Source organism: Marmota monax, unplaced genomic scaffold (assembly GCF_021218885.2).
Source record: "Marmota monax isolate L192 unplaced genomic scaffold, Marmota_monax_Labrador192_F-V1.1 WCK01_AAM20220418_F8-fsc00186, whole genome shotgun sequence".
NCBI lineage: Eukaryota > Metazoa > Chordata > Mammalia > Rodentia > Sciuridae > Marmota > Marmota monax.
Window position 1 is genome coordinate 2,933,534 of NW_026694725.1, and position 19,816 is coordinate 2,953,349.

A 19,816-nucleotide genomic window follows, 5' to 3' on the forward strand; every position below is an offset into this window, starting at 1 on the left:
TGTCAAGTATGACTGCCGAGAAGAGAAAAGACACTACCTGAGATTTACAAGAAAGAATTAAATAAAGCCCATCATATACTGCTGTTTTGAGTAACCAGCATTCATGGGGACCTCTTAATCCTCCATGGCTCATCTGTCTCTTATTTCCCCAAGATCAGATAAACACTTTTGGTCCTTTCCATTCTCTTATGCTGTGGAGAATGTTCAGACCCTACCTGAGCAGATGACACTTGCATCCTCACTGTGTGCACAGTCGTGCTGCCCCCAGCCATGAGATGGGCACTTCCACACTTGGTCCTCCTCTCCTGTGCACTGCAGCTGGCTCAGCCAGATGGGCCCTGATCCTTCCCCAAATTGTGCATGGTGCATGGCATCAATGGCAACTCCACAGCCAATTTGTCTGCACACCACATGGGCATCTCTCAGGTCCCATCTCTCATCACAGACAGTGCCCCAGGAATGTTGGTGAAGGATCTCCACTCTGCCTGCACAGCGACTGCCACTGTCCACCAGGCGGAGCTTTGGGGTCTCTGAGGAGAAAACAATTATGTCAATGGTTGTATTTACAAAGCAAAAGAGGAGGATTTTCTTGTCCTATGCTATTCCACCCTCAACAAATCAGTTGGCGGAATCCACTTTCAGATTGCAGAGCTTGCTGTGTAACACATGGAGTCATTTACACCAGGGCAGCAGCTAAGTTTCAATTCCTACCAAAATGAGTAGAAGAATCAATTATGTAAAAAATAAGAAAAGAGATTAAACACAGTATAATATAGTTAGATGTCTAGGTACAAATTATTATGTAGCTGCTATCAGAGTTAAACTTATTATTTGCAGAGTTCTCCATAGGATCTGGTAACACAATTCTAGAAATGTTACATTTCCTATCCTGAGTAGTTAAAAGTCTTTTTCTGAATGATTTCTAAAGGTCAATGGGGCCACCATCTGGTTCTTATAGAGCGCACACACTTGAGTGCTAATGGCCTAATATATGGAAGGATAAGAACACAGTAGGGAGAGTAAGAAACTGGGATGAGATTATCAGAAACTTCAGGTGACAGCCATGAATCCAGGAAAAATCATAACCATATGGTCATTAAGACTGGAAAATGGATGGACCATTTTTGCCTCCAAATATTGCACTAATGATTCTAGGCTTCAGAGCTCAGATTGGATATGTAATGCCAAAACTTGACTTACTTTAGGTAGGTTGAGCAACTTCTCAAAAAAGATGATGTCAGATATTGACATTGCTCAACACCCATAGAAAGTTACTTCCCCCCCGCCCCCCAAACAAAACAAATCTATGCTTGGAATTCTTTTCAGGAGTTGTTATTGTGCAAAAATAGGAGTTTTGGGCAAGGAAGTAAGTAGCAGAAAAGAGGTACCTTTGCTGTGACTTTGAGTGAAAAAGGTTTGAGGAGAGAAAGAAAGGAGCTAATAAAGAAGTCATGATACATTTAAACTACAAGGAGAAGCAGAAAGGCAGCCAAGGAACGTACAAAGCAATTTACAACTTCATCTCCAGCTGCCTGGGTGAGGGAGGCAACTTGCAAATATGAAGTAAGCTGGAGAATGGAGACAACCCAGATGGTGTCTTACCTGTGGGAGAAACACATGGTTCTTACAAGCTTTAGATCAAATCTGGGGCATTGTTCTGGGAGGGAGTACTCTTGTACAACAAGCAAGCTTTAGAGAAAAAATTCACCACATTGCCCAGCAAGCTCTCAGAGTGATATAACCAGGAGCTATCTTAAGAAGTGGTCATTGTTAGGAACTTAACTGCTCTGAGATTTAGACAATATGTGGTAATCACAATTTTAGGCCCCTGGGCCACCCTGCCACAGTGATTGGGTGGAAGTTAATGTTCTACAGTCTCAAATAGGAAGAGTGCCTGTCACAAACACGCTGAAAGCATTGAATTACAGAGGAGGGATGGAGGTCTCATTGGTAAGTGGTTCAACCCTCTATTTAGAAGAACAATTCCAGGCACATGTGGTTGCACATAGGGACCTGGTCTGAGAGCTAATCGACAACATCTGGCAATTCACAGCTTCCCCATGTCACCTCTCCAGGGATTACACTATTTCCCACAGGCTTTTCAGGGATTCACCATGGCTAGAACACTTGGCACACCCCTAACTCTAGCTAATATAGGGAAATTTCACCTTAATGAAGCTGTGGCCTAGTCCTGGTGAAGTATTAGAGGATATTTCAACTTAATGTAAAGGGAAGAAACAAATCCACATTTGAAGAGCCAGCCACAAATAGGCATAATTCCTGCTCCTGAACAATCTCCACCTTAATTATTAATTATTTCTCCAGAAATAAATAATTCAAATGTTGTGGAAAAAGTGCCTTGAAGGACCTAAGTACAGGTTGCTTCCATACCTCTCAGACCAAATACTAAAAAATAATACCACAGGAAGAATGCCCTATACATTGTGCTGTCCATAACAACACACCTGAATTACCAGAAGGGCCTCATTTGTATGAGAACTATAGAGAAAGATGTGCTCTGACACACACAAAAAAATACCTGGAGTTTCAAAACCCATTATTACCAGACAAATAAGCCACAGAGAAACAACCTACAATGTCCACTTTGAATTAATATCGACACTGCAAGACACCTACACCTCAAGGCATATCATTAAGAGAAAGGTGCTTACTAAGAATATCTTCACATAACAGATTTCTAAACAGAAACAATAAAGGCCAGGAGGGCGTGGAGTGATGTCCTTAAGACCTTGAAAGAAAACAACTTCGAACTACATGACTATGTTCAGCGAAGTTATCTTTTAGAATCAAAGAAAAATAAGTCTTTTGAAGATAAGTATCAGTTAAAGGAAATTTGAATCACTGAACATACACTGTAGAAGATAGTGGAGCAATCCTACATACAGAGTAGGAAGCAAGACAATCTAGCCTTGAGAGCATAGAAAAGAACAAATCTCACTAGAAGAGCAGATAAACAAGTGAGAAGGAGGAAAGAATCAAACATTATCAATTCAGTAAATTGACAAAACTCCAAGATGAATAAGGGAGAAAGATGTGACTATAGATTATTCAAGCTGTCCAGAAAAAAAAATGATAGGCAAAGAGAAATTGAAAATCTGTAAGACAAAATAAGACCAATAGGGTAAAGTGACTATATGAGGAGAAAACAAAGTAGGCAGCTGAAGGCTTCTATTTTCCAGGGATGTTTGAGGCAAGATCATCATTTAAGTATATGGTGGAGTTAAAATATCAGCATGCAGGAGATCTGAGAATTTGTAAAATAACATGTTATAGAAAGGGCAAAAGCACATGTGAGAGAAGCAAACTGGAATATGGGCCAGTGTGGATGGTCCATCAGAGGTTGGATTCAAATTCAAAGAGAATAGCAGGATAATTTCATATTATAACAAGATACAGTACTTGTCCATGATTCAGCAGTCCTTGCCTAGTCCAGTACAGGCAGGCAAGGAGGGCATGGAGTGATGTAGTTAAAACATGAGTTAGGTAGTTAAAACAACCATTCTTGTCATTGACAGATAAAGAAGAGACTAGGGAATTGAGAGTACTTGAAGGGGAAGGATTATAATGGAGCATCATGTTGTCTAATCAGGGTAAGAAGAACATGTGCAATCATGAGGAGAGTGGAAACCTGGGAAACTGATAAAGGAAAATGTTTGTAATATGCATGAGGATGAAATATCTGGAAAAGGAGCATCAAGAATATGTGCCATAAGGAAAAGAAGCAATAGTCAGAGAGGGAACAATGCAATCAAGATCTCAACCTGGACAGTTAGTGATGGTCAATAGTGTGGCCATACAGGGAGATGCAATGTAAGTGGAGTGCTTCAAAGGGAGAAAGCCAATAATTGAGAGGCCAGGATGTTATCTCAGTTGTGTTCAAGGTTCCTGGAAGCACCGGGAACAGGAGACAGAGGAGCCTGAGGAGCCTAGTACTTCAGACTTCCTGGATGAGGGGAATGACCAAGCTGGAGAGTGACACCAAAAGTGCTGGCAGGTACCACCTCATGGGCAAACTCAAACTGTTGGACATGGAGAAAAAGAAAAGAATTCATTAAAAATTACAGGGCACAGCAGAAATATTCTAAGAATAGCGTGGATAATTACAAACTTAATTCTAAGATTTGACATAGAAATAAAAAGCATGTTGAAAAGGAAGCACAGAGCCTCCAAATGACAGGAACTTCATTGTTCTCAGAGGACAGCCAGGTTTTTATCAGAACAAGAAAATTAAGGGGACATTACAGGTCTTAAAAACATTAGAAGATGATAGGCTTCAATTTCCAATAGGTCCCATGGAACATTTTCTGGGAGAGGGATGAAGTGGGCATTAGTTTGCAGTAGCATATGGATAAAGGCTCAGAGGAGGTAATATCAACCAAGATCACTGGGACTGTGAGGAGGTGACTTCAAAGAAGAAAATAAGGGGAGACCAGGCCCCTCATCTCACAGCAGTTCCCCATGATGTGGCAGAGGGGAAGATTAACAAACATCTTTTCAACAGGATTATTATTTGGGACATGCTTTGAAGAGGCCTTGAGCTCTTCCTACCCATCCAGGTAATCATGTATCACTCTTCTCACCCTCTTCCTCCTCTGCTCATGGTATCTCAAGGTCACTATGCTCCTCCCAAGTCAGTACTTACACTGATAAATCCTCTATTTTCTTCTCTCATTGAACCTCTAGTGCTCCTTAAGTTCTCAAAAAATTTTTTTCTCTTTTTTCCAAAATCACACATTTCCATAGCACCTTATACATAGTTGTGTAGTTGGGCTGGAGTGCAAACTCCATGAGGACAGGGGCAGTATTTTCTTCTTGTGTCTGTCTTCCTGCCTGGAATTACTTTTCTACTTACATGTCACTTGATTACTTTCCATCAACAAAATAAACTGACAGGTATTCTGTCTGGTGTAGATGGATTTCAGAGTAAAGAGTCCAATATACTTGATTCCCCAAATTGTTCCCCACTGGTTTGAAAGTTGGAGGGAGATGAAGTGTTTACTCCTAACCTCAGTTTCCTCCTCTGAAATAAATGATCACCACGATACCTATCATCAGTTGATTGTGACGATTAAGCCACATTATTTGTGGTATGGTGGGGTGGGGAAAAAGTGATAGCACACAGTAAGCAATGTGTATTATTGAGGTCTAATCATTCACTCTCTCACTAAGGAAATACAGATTAATTAATATAATCTGAGACTGCATTAGCTAATTGCCAAGAATGTTTATCAGAGCCTAACTTGATGCTCCCATATGCTCAGTTCAGTCTCCGGTACTTTTCATATAAATTTCTATCATTGCAGATTTTCTTTTTTTTTAAGATGAGAGAGAGACAGAGAGAGAGAGAGAGAGAGAGAGAGAGAGAGAGAGAATTTTTTAATATTTATTTTTCAGTTTTCGGTGGACACAACATCTTTATTTTATTTTTATGTGGTGCTAAGGATCGAACCCAGCTCCCCACGCATGCCAGGGGAGCATGTTACCACTTGAGCCACATCCCCAGCCTGCAGATTTTCTTATATCTGCCTTTGAAACAGGATTTCAAGAGTTGGATAAAGTAAGCTCTATCCAGTATTCATTCTGTAGATTTATTTCAACTCATCCATTGTATTTGAATATATAAAATTTTCCTGACAACAACCTGCAGGCATAGGACAAACACATAAAAATAGACAGTAGGTCACCTGTACATGTGATATGAGCTTCCTCCTTTGCAGAGCAAGATTGGTGTTTCCAGGGGTCAGAAGGACACTGCCAGAGAGAGGTATCAGTTTCCCGACAGTGGATTCCATCTACCCAGTGGGGTCTAGAACGTTCTCTGGGAGGAACCAAGAAATCCAGAGTCCCAGTGTCTCCACAGCCAAGTTGTCTGCAGATCATGGATAAGGTCATGGGTTCCATATGGCTGTGGCAGACACTGCCCCAGGTTTTATTATAGAAAATCTCCAGCCACCCAGCACACTTCTGGTCCTCGCTCACCAGCCTGAGGGCCAGGAACTCTGAAATGGAAAGGAGGAAAACAGGGCTCAGTGAGCATTCAACTCTTACTGCTATTTCTTCTTTATTCCTAATTAGTGAATGTTCATTGCTGACTCTGCTGAGTAAATGCCCACTAGGTGGAAGACTGGAATTTTTGTCCCTTTAACGTGTTTTGCCTACTTGTACCTCTCTTTCTGTTTCTACAACAATGTAATATTACCAAATGCATAGGCAGGAACAATGATCTGGGGACTCTGCAGGAAGTGAATTCTTTATCTGCTATCTGACTAACCATCTGACAGATCCTAAAAAATGAGTATAAACAGAGGGGTGGTAGAAGAGTGGAGCTCCAAATATGACTACTTCTTGATCCTGAGGGCTTGTGAATATTTGAGCTCACATTGCAAAAGGGCTTTTCAAACAAGATTAAGAAAAGAATCCTTTCTCTCTAGGCAAGATGGGACATGCTTGTATTCCAAGTTGATTGGAAGGCTAAAGCAGGAACATCCCATGTTCAAAGCCAGCCTCAGCAACTTAGTGAGGCTCTAAGCAATTTAATATGACTCTGTCTCAAAATAAAAAATAAACAAAAGTGCCATGGTTCTGCTCCAGTGGTTGAGTCCCTTGATTCAAGCCCAGCACCAAAATAACAAACAAAAACAAAAACAAAAAAAAATTAACAAAAGTATGCTTTCATTGTGAAATTATCCTGGATCATCCTGGATAGAATTTCCCCAATGTAATGATATACTTATACCTGTATCCTCACAAACAGATAAGCCATTCTGGCCCTCACTAGAGTGTGATGTGAATATGGAATGGTGAGACGGTTGAAACAATTTGAGTTGAAGAAGGAAGGGGTCATACAAGGAAGTCAGGTAATTTATAGAAGTGGAAAAAGGTAAGAAAAAGAGTATTCCCAGAGCTCCAGCTGTTGCAGCCTGCTGTCACCTGTTGATAGCCCACACAGACCCAGATCAGTCTTCTAACCTACACACTGTAAGGTGATAAATTTGTATTGTTTTAAGACCCTCAGTCTATGGTAACTTGTTACAGAAGAAATAGAAGACTAATTCAGTGGGTCAGGATGTTGCACTGGCAGGTAACAGAAGAGTGATGACTGCTTTAAATGGACACTGTAGAGAAAGACTGTGTCAGGGGACAGTGCTGAGATGGAAGGAGCAGAAGTTCAGCTGCTACAGCAGGAAATGGAAGCACCTCATCTTCTCCTCTGCTGCAGGGACAGGAATTGTGAGAGGCACCACCTCACCTTTGCCCTGTCAGCAACTACCCAATACCAGCCCTAGGGCTCAGACACCATCCTGCAGACCCTTCCAGCCTATGCACAAAATGTATCACAGACCTGAGCAGATGACTCCAGCATCTTTCTTGTGACTACAGTTGTGCTGTCCCCAGCCCTGGGAAGGGCACTGCCACACATGGGCCTCCTCTCCTGTGCAGTTCAGCTCATCCAGCCAGATAGGCCCTGATCCCTCTCCAAAGTGAGCAGAGATGGTGGCCTCCAGGGCCACTCCACAGCCCAGCTGTCTGCACACCACGTGGGCATCACTCAGGTCCCAGCTGTCATCACAGATGGAGCCCCAAGAGCCCTGCTGCAGGATCTCCACTCTCCCTGCACAGTGACTTCCCCCATCCACCAGGCGGAGCTGTCTGCTGTCTGAGGAGAGACAAGGTCATGTCAGTGGGCATTTGCACAGGGAATGGGAAGCCTCTGGTGCTGGGATCCTTGCTCACCTGAGCAGTTGTCAGAGTGGCCCTCTGAGGCTGCAGAGCTTTCTGGGTCAGAACAGGAGTCATTGCACTGGGACAGCAGCTGGATCTGGTTTCCTACAGATGGGAGTAGAGAGCAGAAAACTGAATTAAACTTGACAATAATCCAGTGATGGCATCTGAAAGCTGTAGCCCATGATCAGTAACTTCCTATCTCCTATTCAAGGATTCTGCTTCTGCTTCTGAGACACACTTCTCTCTTCAATGAAGTGTAAATCTAATAAAGTCCCAGGAATGACTTTAGGAAAGTGTGAATAAAGCTCCCAGGGAAGCAAGACTTAGGAGTCAAGTTCAGAGAAAAATAAAACTATATTTAGCTATTTTTCCATGGAAGCATTTGGGCATTCAAAGGTAGTAGGTGACACTCTGAAAATCTCAGCATGTTTGCCATTTTTTCCTGGGAGTACACAAGTAAAATTTACATTTAAACAAAGAGGAGGAATCATATTTAAACAACCAGGAAACTTGTATAATATTTTATAAAAGAATATTTGTCATAAAGATGGTGCATCTTGGTAGAAAATAACAAAAATCCAATAAATATTTGTGAGTGATGTATAACTAAAAAGCACCAAGTAAAATGAACCTATATAGTCAGTAGCTAAAAATAAGAAACCAGAGGATGAGTCTAACAATACTGTAGGTTAACATGAAATAGAAAAATTAAGTGCATTAACATAGGAAAACACAGAGTGAAAAACAGAAAGGCAAAACCATAAGAAATATAATAGGATACTAAGAGAGATTGTGAGAGAACTTAACATTCCTATATACTCTACAAGTTTTAGATATTAAGACCATAATTGATTGCACAAAAAATAAAATTAGATAATACACAAAGTGAGATATTTAACACACTTGTAGTTTTGAAAATACCCACAAAATCTGTGACATTCTATTGACCTGTGCTATCCATTCCTCCTGCCCTCCCATCTGGGCTGACAGTGGTGAGTTGTCTATAATGTCTACAAGCAACAGAATGTAGTGAAGCCAGCACAGCTTGACTTAGGAACCTAGATAAGAAAGTCAGGCCTCCTCCTGTGACTTGGTAGGATGTTTGCTTAATGGGAAATCTACTCTGTAGAGACTATCATGTAGGAGAGAACATTTGAGGTGGTTCTGTCAGTAACCCCAGTGAACTTTAAGCTACCAGCCATGTAAATAAACTGTCCTAGATTCCCAGCTTGGCCAAGTCTTCAATGACCTCAGCTGCAGATGAGATCAAGTGTAACCTAATGAGACCACAAGAGACAACTGCCAAGAGTCCTTGCCAAATTTATGAATCTGGAAATTATGGGCAAAATGAAATATATTTTTACTTGTGTTGCTATTTTTTGGGGGGGGGCAGTGATGCATTAAAAAACTATAGCAACTAGGACAATGATATTTACTGTGAAACAGCAATCATACATTTCCATATTTTGTGGGGCATTATTCACAATAGCTATAGTATGGAATCACATGTCCATTGCAAGAGAAATTCATAAAGAGAATGTGGTATAAATATGACCATAAAAGGAATGGTGTCTTGTCTTTTGCATCAAAATAGATGGAATCATAGGACATTAAGTTCAACAACCAAGACACAGAGAGACAAGTACCACACATTCTCCATCATATGTGGAAGCCAACAGGTTATTTTATGGAAATTGGCAATGACACTGTGGTTATATAAATAGTCTTGATAATATTTCAAGAATAATGAAATATCTTATTCACCTACTCTTAACTAGTCAGTCAGAAATATTTTACACATTCAAGGAAAAATGTGGCAGGGAGAGGGGATAATGTAGAAAAAGTAATAGCATTGGGGAATCAGGGTCAGGGTCATCTGGGAATTTTGTGCTATCTTTGAAGATTATTCAGAATTCTCAAATCATCAAGAAAAATAATGAAATAAGTGAAAGAGGAAGAGGAAAACAAAGCCACCAAAAAAGTGAATGTGAAAACTAGTTGTGATGTTTAGATACTGGGTATCCCAGAAAAGCCTATGTGTGAGTCAATGAAAAGTTTACAAGTGAAATGATTGGGTTAGGAACATCTTAACTTAATCAGCACGTTAATCCTTGTTAGTATTAACTAGGTGGTGATAATAGTCATATATGTTGTGGCTGGATAAGATGGGTCCCTGTTGCCATGATTTTGGGATTTATATGTTGTCTTTGTTGAGCAGAGTTTTCCCCATTTCTGCTTCTTGGTGGCCATCTGCTGACCTCCTTTACCCTGCTTCACTTTTCCTCCATGATATTCTACCTTACCTCCAACCACAAGGAATGGAGTAGGATATCTATGGACTGAGACCTCTGAAACCTTCGACTTCAAAATAATTTTTTTCTCCTAAAATTGTTCTTGTCAGGCCTTTCTGTCACAGTACAAAAAAGAAGACTAAAACATTAAATGTCCTAGGACATTTTACTAAAAGAAACTCATAAAATAACATCAAAAACATAAAACACCAATAGTATACCTAGTGAAAGTTACGTTTAATTTCTGAGGGAAATTAGAGATATACCATGTACATTAATTAGCTCCATATTGATGTTTAGGTCAAATCCAAACTTAATCTAAAGAGCATCATTCTATTATTGAATTAAATATATCATGTTGTTTGTAAAATGTGTTTGAAATGCAGAAGATCAAGCATGACCAATGCACTGGCCTGGAAAAACAACACAATTAGTGCAGTTACTTTAAAGAAATCTTTACAAAAGTTAATCAGACATGCTATAAAGTTATAGTTAAGGAGGTGTGCATAGCTACAAGCCTAGAAAATGATAGAATGGAATGGAACAGAGCATAGAGCAAGAGTCAGTAATATCTGCACCCTGTGTATTTCAACGGTGACGCAGCAGTGTGGAAAAGGCTTTTCAGTAATGATTCTGAGTCAATTGGATATCCAAACAATGATGTGAAAGTTTTTTCACAACACACACTATATAAAATACCAATTCCAGAAAGATTGTTTAACTATATGTAAAAGAAATGTAACTAAATATGTACAAGGTACTCTTGAAGAATATTTTTTATAATCTTATGATAATTAAGTTCTTTTTAAAAGGACACTAGAACACTATAAGTGCAGCAAATGTTGATATGCTGTGCTTCATAAAGAACAAGAATTTGACTCCAGAAAGAAGACCATATAAAGAGGGGGCATATGAAAGGACAAGGGTTAATAAAGATAAACAAATATATCCATATTTGCATCAAACAATATTGACAATGGTGACTTGTAGGATAATTATTTGGGTACTCAAAAAGTGCAAACAACTCAAATCTCCACATCATTTGAATTATCAATTTATGATCCTGTAGTTATTTGCAGAAAACTCTACAAAAATAAAAATAGGACTCAGCTAAAAATAAAAACATGGGTAAATTGTAAACATTATGTTGAGTCAAAGAAGACACAAAAAGAGAACATGGTGCATGATTTTACATGAAGCTCAAAATCTGAAGAAAATATTCTTTGGCAACAAAAGTTAGATAGAGTGTGCTTTTTTGGAGGGGAGGAAGGCACAGTGACTGGAGGAATGTGAGAGTGACTTCTGGGAGCTGCTGCTGCTCTCTGATAGTCCAGGGTGAGGAATGTGACAAAGCTGTCATTCATTGTTATATAGTGTTATGTATGAATTTCAATAAATTATAATTCTTACTTAAAACCAATCTTCTTAATATTTTTGACAGGGCTGAAAGATGAGTGATAATTAAGAATCATAATTCACCACAAAATGTCTCATTTTTGAAGTCAGCTCTCCATGCTGTTTGCTCTTAAAGAAATGTCACTCAAGTACCAGTCAGCCCTGACCTCTCTTACCTGAGCAGACCACAGAGGCTGTGTTTCCATGGGCACAGGCAGGAACGCCCAGGGCAGTCACAGGGCAATTCCACAAGAAGGACTCAAACCCTGAGCAGTGGAATCGGTCTCTCCAGATCTCATCTCCTCTTTCCACAAAGTATGCTCCCTTTGGGGTGGAGATGGCAATCCCACAGCCCAATTGACGGCAAACAACATTGGCATTGGCCATATTCCAGTGGGAGGCACAGAGTGTTCTCCAGCCTCCAGAGGTCTTCATCTCCACTTGACCCTCACACCCAGAGCTGCCATTTTTCATGAGCCGAACATCTGTATATCCTGGCAGAAGACAGGGTTTAGCAACATCCCACATTTTTCTTATCCCCATAGATTGTGTAGGGAGGTTAAAGTCCTGTTGTGAGTCTCACCTGAGCAGACAACATGCACAGCCCCTCTGTGGGGGCAGCTCCCTGCAGGGCAGGGCACTCTGGGACAGAACCAGAGGCCAGTCTCCTGCCCCTCACACTGGAACTCTTCAGCCCAGATCTGTTCACTGTCCTCTCTGAAGGGCAGGTTCTCCAGGACAGATGCAGCCTTGCCACACCCCAGCTCTGCACAGATGACCTGGGCTGTGGATAATGTGAAATTCCCATCAGATACTGGAATCCACTTTCCTCCAGAATTCACTTCCACTCGCCCAGAGCAAGGTCCATGTCCTCCAACCAGATGCACAAATCCTATGGGAGAAAAAACAAACAACAACATGTACCAGCCAATAGAAGGAGGAAGCTACAATTCACAGGTAATGCTGTGAAATCTTTTTGTTTTTCAGGATTGTGGTGTGGGGCTTGGATTCAACAGATGGTGCCTGAATGTGAATTCTTGGAGGAAGTGTGTGAAGACAAATTTTGGAGAAGGAATTTGTGAGGTCAATTCTAAATTGTTGATTCAAGAAATGAATATACACACTGCTCTACACACATGGGTATATGTCTAAGAAATTAATATACATAGTATGTAATAAGCTGTTTTCTTTTATATGGATATATTATTCTTTATATTATAAATGTATCTGTGTGTTTTAATCATTTTAATTTAATCATTTTAATCTAATGACTTTCTGTGAAGTCTATCTCCTTTTAAAAAAAAAATTAGACCCATATGTATCCACTGAAAGTGAACTCAATGAGAAAAAGACTAGGATTAATTTTTCACTATTTTATCCTCTGAAATTATCAATTCACAGATAATAATTCCAACTAATATAACATTCGCTAATGAATGAAAAAATCAATAGGTATGGAAACTGACAATTTATACTTATTTCTCATTTAGGCATAAGAAAAGAGCCCACTAAATAGTGTGAGGCTGAGATAGAAAACAGGTTATTGTGAGTAAAATAATCAAGGTTCTTTAAATCAATCTTCACATTATAGAAGAAAGAAAGGCCATTTATAAGTAGGAACAGAAGTTATGAGAGATTTGAGCTTAAGCATTGTTATTTTTTCTTTTATTTTGTGTTTTTAAGGGTTTATTTTGTTTATAATAAACAGAGTTCTAAGACTCCATTACACATCTACTGAAGCTGGTCAGGAAGTGATTTCAAGTATGGGTCCACATAATTTGGAGAGGTATTTGGTTATAGATATGAAACTGTAATGTAATAGTAATTTTATGTAGTAATGAAGTTCAACAAGGAATTCTTTCTCAAAAAAATAGCATGTTCCTTATATTTGTCCCCAAGTAAACCATCAAAGTGGAATGAAGATCAAAAGCATTGATCTAATTATTAAAATTCTTTCTTAAAATACTCCCTTTTCTCTCTGAAGCTGATGTATTAAAAATGAAGTGTGAATGAGTAAAGTGTAACTACATTGATAATTTTAATTTCTATCATTATAGAGGAGTGATATAGTATACCTTACTTATAGAGTCAAAATGCAGATATACAAATTCCAAACTGAAATCACTAATCCTTAGGAGGTTATGTTTAAAAGAATATGACACCTACAGGAGCATCATAAAATCAGCCATCACTACGGTTGTCCAGTGACAGGAACAACAAAGACCAGCCTCCAGAACAGAAACCTGGCTGAATGAAGGCTCTGCCTGTGGATGCACCAGGTCTCCTTCTCTGTGAACTCTGGTTTCCACTCAGTTCCACATTCACATTAAAGGTCAACATCAGTACCACCAGAGGGCCACCAGGTTTGCATGACTGATTGTAGTTTAGGCTCAGATAGAAACACAAATTTGCCTAAAGTGACACTACCTCCTTTTTTAAAAATAATATTTGACCCACTGCTAGCTTCCAAGAGTTAGAATGTCTCAGTGGAGATAAAATAACATTACATGCAAGTTTTATCTGAGATAATCCACTGGTATATATGAGTGTAGTGTTCTCTGGTTGAAATGTTATGAGGGTATGTTTGTCTTAGGCACTGAATTCTAATGGAATATCAAACCTTTGCAATAAACTTTTATATAATTTCCATTATTAAAAATCAGCAGAATTTTAGATAAAGAAATAGATCACCCAATGTGGTTTCACCTTTACTCTTCTACTCTTCATAGATCAGAGAAAACTGATCCAGCTGTACAGCCTGAGAGAGGAAAGAGTAAAATTCATACAGTACATGTACTCAGACCATAACTGAGCCTCTATAATTGTGCTGAACAGAAATCCTGAGGTGTTCAGAGGGCAGTATTGTTGCAAACTCAGCAATACATTTATTTGTCTTTTAAAAAAGAGCTATTTTAATAAGAACTACTGAATGTAGAACCAATACAATTAACCAAATTCCATGAAAACTCCAAAGGACAAACACAGCAAAGAATAAAGTAACTTTGAAAACTTAAGGTTTGACATCTACATCTTGAACACTAGAGAACAAATTTTGCTTTTTATGTCAAATCAGAAGAGTCAGAGACACATTTGCACTTCAGTCCAAAAGAGGAAAACATCAAATCCCACAACAACCAATCAAGGAAAATGGTCCTACTCTGTGGCCTAAGAAACCTGGAGAATTGGCACCAAAAAGACCTGAGGGTGCAGAGTATGTGTTTAGTATGTGTTTATGGCAGCAAATAGAGTCTTTTAGTGGCTTCTCTTGTAGGGACAGACAGATGGGAAGCTCCCAGGCAAGGTCTGGGTGTAGGTGCTTCCTGAATAAATAAATGAGGTGTTATGATATTTATCCTAAATCCATTCTCAGTCTCATTTTCCCTTCCTAAACCTCTCTATCTGAATTTTCTAGTACCCTAAATACCCCAACTTTTTGTTGAGGGTATCTTTGTCTTAGGCACTGAATTCTATTGGAATATGAAACCTCTGCAATAAACTTTTATATAATTTCCCTATTAAAAATCAGAAGAATTTCTGATTTGTGATGTTTCCTCATCCATCACTCCAAAATCTTATGTTTAGGCTTTTTTCATGGCTAAGTTTAAAGCTCCACAGAGATAAATGCTATTGACAGCGTTAAATGTGTTAAAAGTTACTAAAAATTATATACTATTGAAGATGCTCATATGATACATCCGTATGCCCTGACACAGAAGACAGAACTTGGGGAGAGTAAGTGACCTTTTAGAAGTTAGAGATAAGCTGGCATCCAGGCCTGTCCACTATATCCTCATTTATGCCTCGTGATGACAGCTGTTCTTGCTTTCAAGCTCCCCCTTTCCTAACTGCCCCCCCCCACTGCTTCAACCAGCCCCTCCATAGAGGATATACCCTGTGCCTTTCTCTGGTGCTGCATCTCTACTCTTATTTCACAGATGTAGCCTCCACTTTACCAACTGGGTTTATTTGCAAAAACACTTCAGTAAAGTCCCAGAAGGGCTTATAGAAACCTGGTCTGCAGGAAACTACACTTTCTGTATCTGTGCCAGATCCTGGGAGATCCTCAATTCTCCACATCCCAGATTTTACAAAACTAGCGCTCTCTCCCCTTGTGGAAATGGCCTCTCTCACTTCACATTGCTATTAGAACTTTTGGGCTCAAATTTATCCAGGTAAACAAAAGAGGCAGTTTGCCAGGTTGATTTCCAACATCTTTCATTAAGATCACACTTTTTTTATTTCCACTAAGGCCAAGATTTCCTGCTCCACCTTTCCTGTACCTGGGACTCATCTGCATCTAACCAAGTCTCCAGGGCTTTGATCACAAGCTTTGTTTCTGAATCCACCTGTCTCCTTTTCCATCACTCCAAAATCTAATTATACTCTTTATGACACAGAACTGTGTCACCTGTTTAGATGGGAATGTCTCCATCAGATGTGGTACTAGGCCAGGCAGAGGTGCACATAGATCCCAGTATCTTCCTTGAAGACCAAACTTGCCCTGTATTCTTGGGTTTCCCAGTCAACTCTGAAAGCCAGAGGAGGCAGCATGACCTTCCCTTAGAGGCAGAGCAGGGGACAAGGAGAGAGGTCAATGGAGACCCAGAAATGGGTAAAAATGTGTGTGATTAGGAAAGGATAAAATGAGGAAGAGTGGTGTTTGAAGTAGACATAATCAAAACTTTTCACCTTGACATGATATAGGAGAGAGGTATTTGAAGAGAGTATTGACAATCTACTTCCATGGTTTCTAATCCAAATTACTAATGTCTTTTTAGGATTTACCATGTTCCGGAAATGTTTTTAGGTATTGGGCATGAATATTTCAAGGAAATAATGAGAACAAAAACAAACAATTTCAAGCCATTTGAAGTTTATGAGAGTTCTGGTTGGGGGGGGGCGGAGAAAAAATGGCATCTGCAGAAGTCTATTGATTCACATGAATCATCCTCACTAGAGATTGCAGTCAGATCTATCCTTGTCTGATTCTTTGCTTCAGGATACATTGCTTCATTGGGCAACTTTCAAGTATTTCTTAATACAGTGTCATCCATGGGACCTTTTGCTCCCCCATTCTGACCTCAATACCTCAACTTTGAGTTACACTTACAAATCATTCTTCTTTGACACAGCATGGGTGTCCAGAACTCACACAAATGTACATAGATTCACCACCCTACACGAGGGTCTTAAGTGCTGCTCAGATAATCCTTATATGCTCTTTGTTAATCCTCTGTTGCCATCCTCCAGACCCTGGAAGTTTCCTCTATCTTCCTCAAAATGTTCCATTTTTCTCATTCTTATCAAATTTACCTCACAATGCACTTCTTTTGTATTACTGAATCCATCACATATAAACTATATAAACTTCCCTCATATCTTGTCACCCATAGCATTTTTCTCCTTTTTTCATTTAAATTTGTTTTAACTAATACCTAAAATATAATTAGTGTACCTATTAATGGAGTAAATAGATCTGTTGATCATGGATATACTGTGTTATTTTGTTTCCTCAAACACTTTTCATTTTCTTTTGTGAATATTTCCAATATGCTCTCTTCTTGCTTATTGAAATAAAGTTTTCTTATTGCTATCTATAGTCACTCTACTGTGCAACAGTGCACAAGAACTTCTGGTCTACCTAAGTAAAACCTATAACTGATTGATCAATCTGTAGCCTTCCATATCTAACCCTTATACTTTCCAGCCTATGGAAATCACAATTCCAGTCTAAACTACTAAATTTTTATGAGGTCAACTTTTTCAGGTTTCACATATAATGAGATTATAAGACTCTTGTCCTTTTTGCCTGACTTATTTCACTTAACCTAATGGTTTTCAGGTCCATGCATGCTGCAGCAAATGAAAGGATTTTATTCTTTTTTTTTTTTTTGGCCAAGGAGTATTCCATTATGTAAATGTACTTCATTGTATTCAGGTATAAATTGATGGACACTTAGATTATTTCTCTTTCAACTACTGTCAGTAACTGCCATAAACATGAGAGTACAGAGGTCCCTTCAACATTCTGAATTCATTTCCTTTGGATATATGCTCAGCAGTGATTGCTGTATTATATGGTGATTTTTTGGGGGGAGGGTTGTCTGATAATAGTTTTGTATTTTCTTTGTTTGTAAAGGACACCTTTACCATGTTGCATTTGTGTGTGTGTGTGTGTGTGTGTGTGTGTGAGAGAGAGAGAGAGAGAGAGAGAGAGAGAGAGAGAGAATTTTTTAATATTTATTTTTAGTTTTCGGTGGGCACAACATCTTTATTTTATTTTTATGTGGTGCTGAGGATTGAACCCAGTGCCCCGTCCATGCCATGCGGGCGTGCTACCACTTGAGCCACATCCCCAGCCCAATGTTGTATATTTTTAATTTGCAGATTTTTCCTTCAGTTCTATGAAAATCTTATGGCACTCACTTCTGGTCTACATGTTTCCTGTTGGGAAGTTAACTGTCAGATGAATTAGGACACCTTATGTGTTCTTTGTGTCTTTATTCTTGATTCCTTGAGACTCTTTATCTTTCATCTTTGAAAGCTGTATTATAATATGGAATGACAAGAGCTCAAGCATCCAGATCCAATTTGGGTGCCCATTTAAACTTTCAAGCCCAAGCAGAGACTTAAATCTCTCCATAGTGTGCTCTCTGGGGCTTTGAGAAGGAGTGAGGAGTGTGGTCCTGTGGCAAACAGTTCTGCAATGCTATGTCACACACTAGGCCAGAGCCTGCCAAGGCAACACAGCTCTGGGGAGGGACCAAGGACCTCAATGCCATGAGCTGCCTATTGTTGAGGTGGACTCATGGCCCAAGACTCCAGCAACCAGCCACAGGCTCTTCTTGAGTGTGTCCCACAGTACACAGGACATGCTCTCTCTATGAGTTCTGTCCTACATCTGAGGCCTCTATTTCCTACTGAGTACCGAGTATCATCATAATGTGCTTGGCATTGTTCTCTAAGACAAAATTCTATATTTGTTCTTGTGTCCTGCTCCTTAGACAGCAAAGTATTGATTTCCGTCTGCCAAGACAGATTGGAAGAGTGAGGGTGGAGATAGTCTCTTAGATGTCCAAATAAACATAGTTCCAGAGTCTCAATCTGAGGTTATTGGCACAGGACCAAGGGTTGTTGGGCTCTACTGGGCACCTGCCTAGTTCTATGTTTCAAGTCTAAGGCCTTGATTTAATTACCTTTCCATTCCCCAAGAAAGATGCATATTTCTTCATGCTGGGATGCTTCGATTAACGGAAAGGATAACTCTTATTTGCCTCTCTCATTCAATGTGTCTTTTCTTTTTCTTATCATAAAAGCAGGCAATCATTTCTTACTCTTCTTTTCATACACCTGGTTTATTATCTCTTATCAAACTGTTTGGTATCTGAAAAACTGTTTACATGGTGTTTGAGTAGAGATCACAGAACTCTGGCCTTCCTGCCAATGACATAAAAATTCTGATGTCTAAATCTAGAAAGGAGAATTGAAACTTTGCAATAATCCATAAATTCCCCTATGATATGTTTGATTCCTGTGCCCATATACATACTAAACCAGTACGAAATATTTCTGAGTATACATCTACAAACATTCAATTCAACTGAGAAAAGTAGGGCCTCATTCTTGCCTGTCCTTTGAAAAGTGCTGCAAACAGAGTGTGTGTGCTAATTTATCTGTAATCCTAAAAAACCTGTAAATTAGAGAAATGAAAGTATGAATTAACTTTAAGTTTAAATGGTCTACAAAAAATATCTTCTGAAGTAAGAGAGTTTAGAAGGGAAAGGACAATATCAGAGATTTACAGGACAGGAATAAATGAAGCCTATCATCCAGTGCTACCCCTGAATCCACAGACTCAGAAAAGGATCTTAGTCCTCTCTGGACAATTTACCTCTTATTCCTCCAGGGATAAGACACTACTTCCTGGAACTTTCCATTCTCTTAGATAATGAATAATACACTGACCATACCTGAGCAGATGACTCCTGCATCACTATAGTGCCTACAGTTGTTCTTTCCCAAGCCTATGGCAGGGCAATTCCACAAGTAGTCCTCCTCTCCTGTGCACTTCAGCTTTGTCAGCCAGATGGGTCCAGATCCCTCTCCAAATTGTGCATAGAACAAGGCATTGAAGGCCATTCCACAGCCCAGCTGTCTGCACACCACATGAGCATCTTTCAGATCCCAGCTGTTATCACAGACAGTGCCCCAGGAATGCTGGTGAAGGATCTCCACTCTGCCTGCACAGCGACTGCCACCATCCACCAGGCGAAGCTGTGGGCTCTCTAAGAGAAAGAATAATGTCAATGGTAGTATTTAAAAAGAGAATGGGAAGGGTTCTCTTGTCATGTGGTACTGCCTTCCCAACCAAGCAATGGGCAGCA

General features: G+C 39.6%; 1 protein-coding gene across 1 annotated transcript in view; it reads right to left on the bottom strand.

Annotated features, from left to right (window-relative positions):
• Positions 1–19,816, bottom strand: part of LOC124078962 (deleted in malignant brain tumors 1 protein-like) — a 198,164-nt gene that overhangs the window by 29,634 nt on the left and 148,714 nt on the right. The window contains 7 exon segments of the mRNA XM_058572557.1: positions 216–530; positions 5,706–6,020; positions 7,364–7,678; positions 7,756–7,848; positions 11,609–11,926; positions 12,016–12,324; positions 19,403–19,717. Of these exon segments, the coding sequence (XP_058428540.1) occupies positions 216–530; positions 5,706–6,020; positions 7,364–7,678; positions 7,756–7,848; positions 11,609–11,926; positions 12,016–12,324; positions 19,403–19,717 (1,980 nt within the window).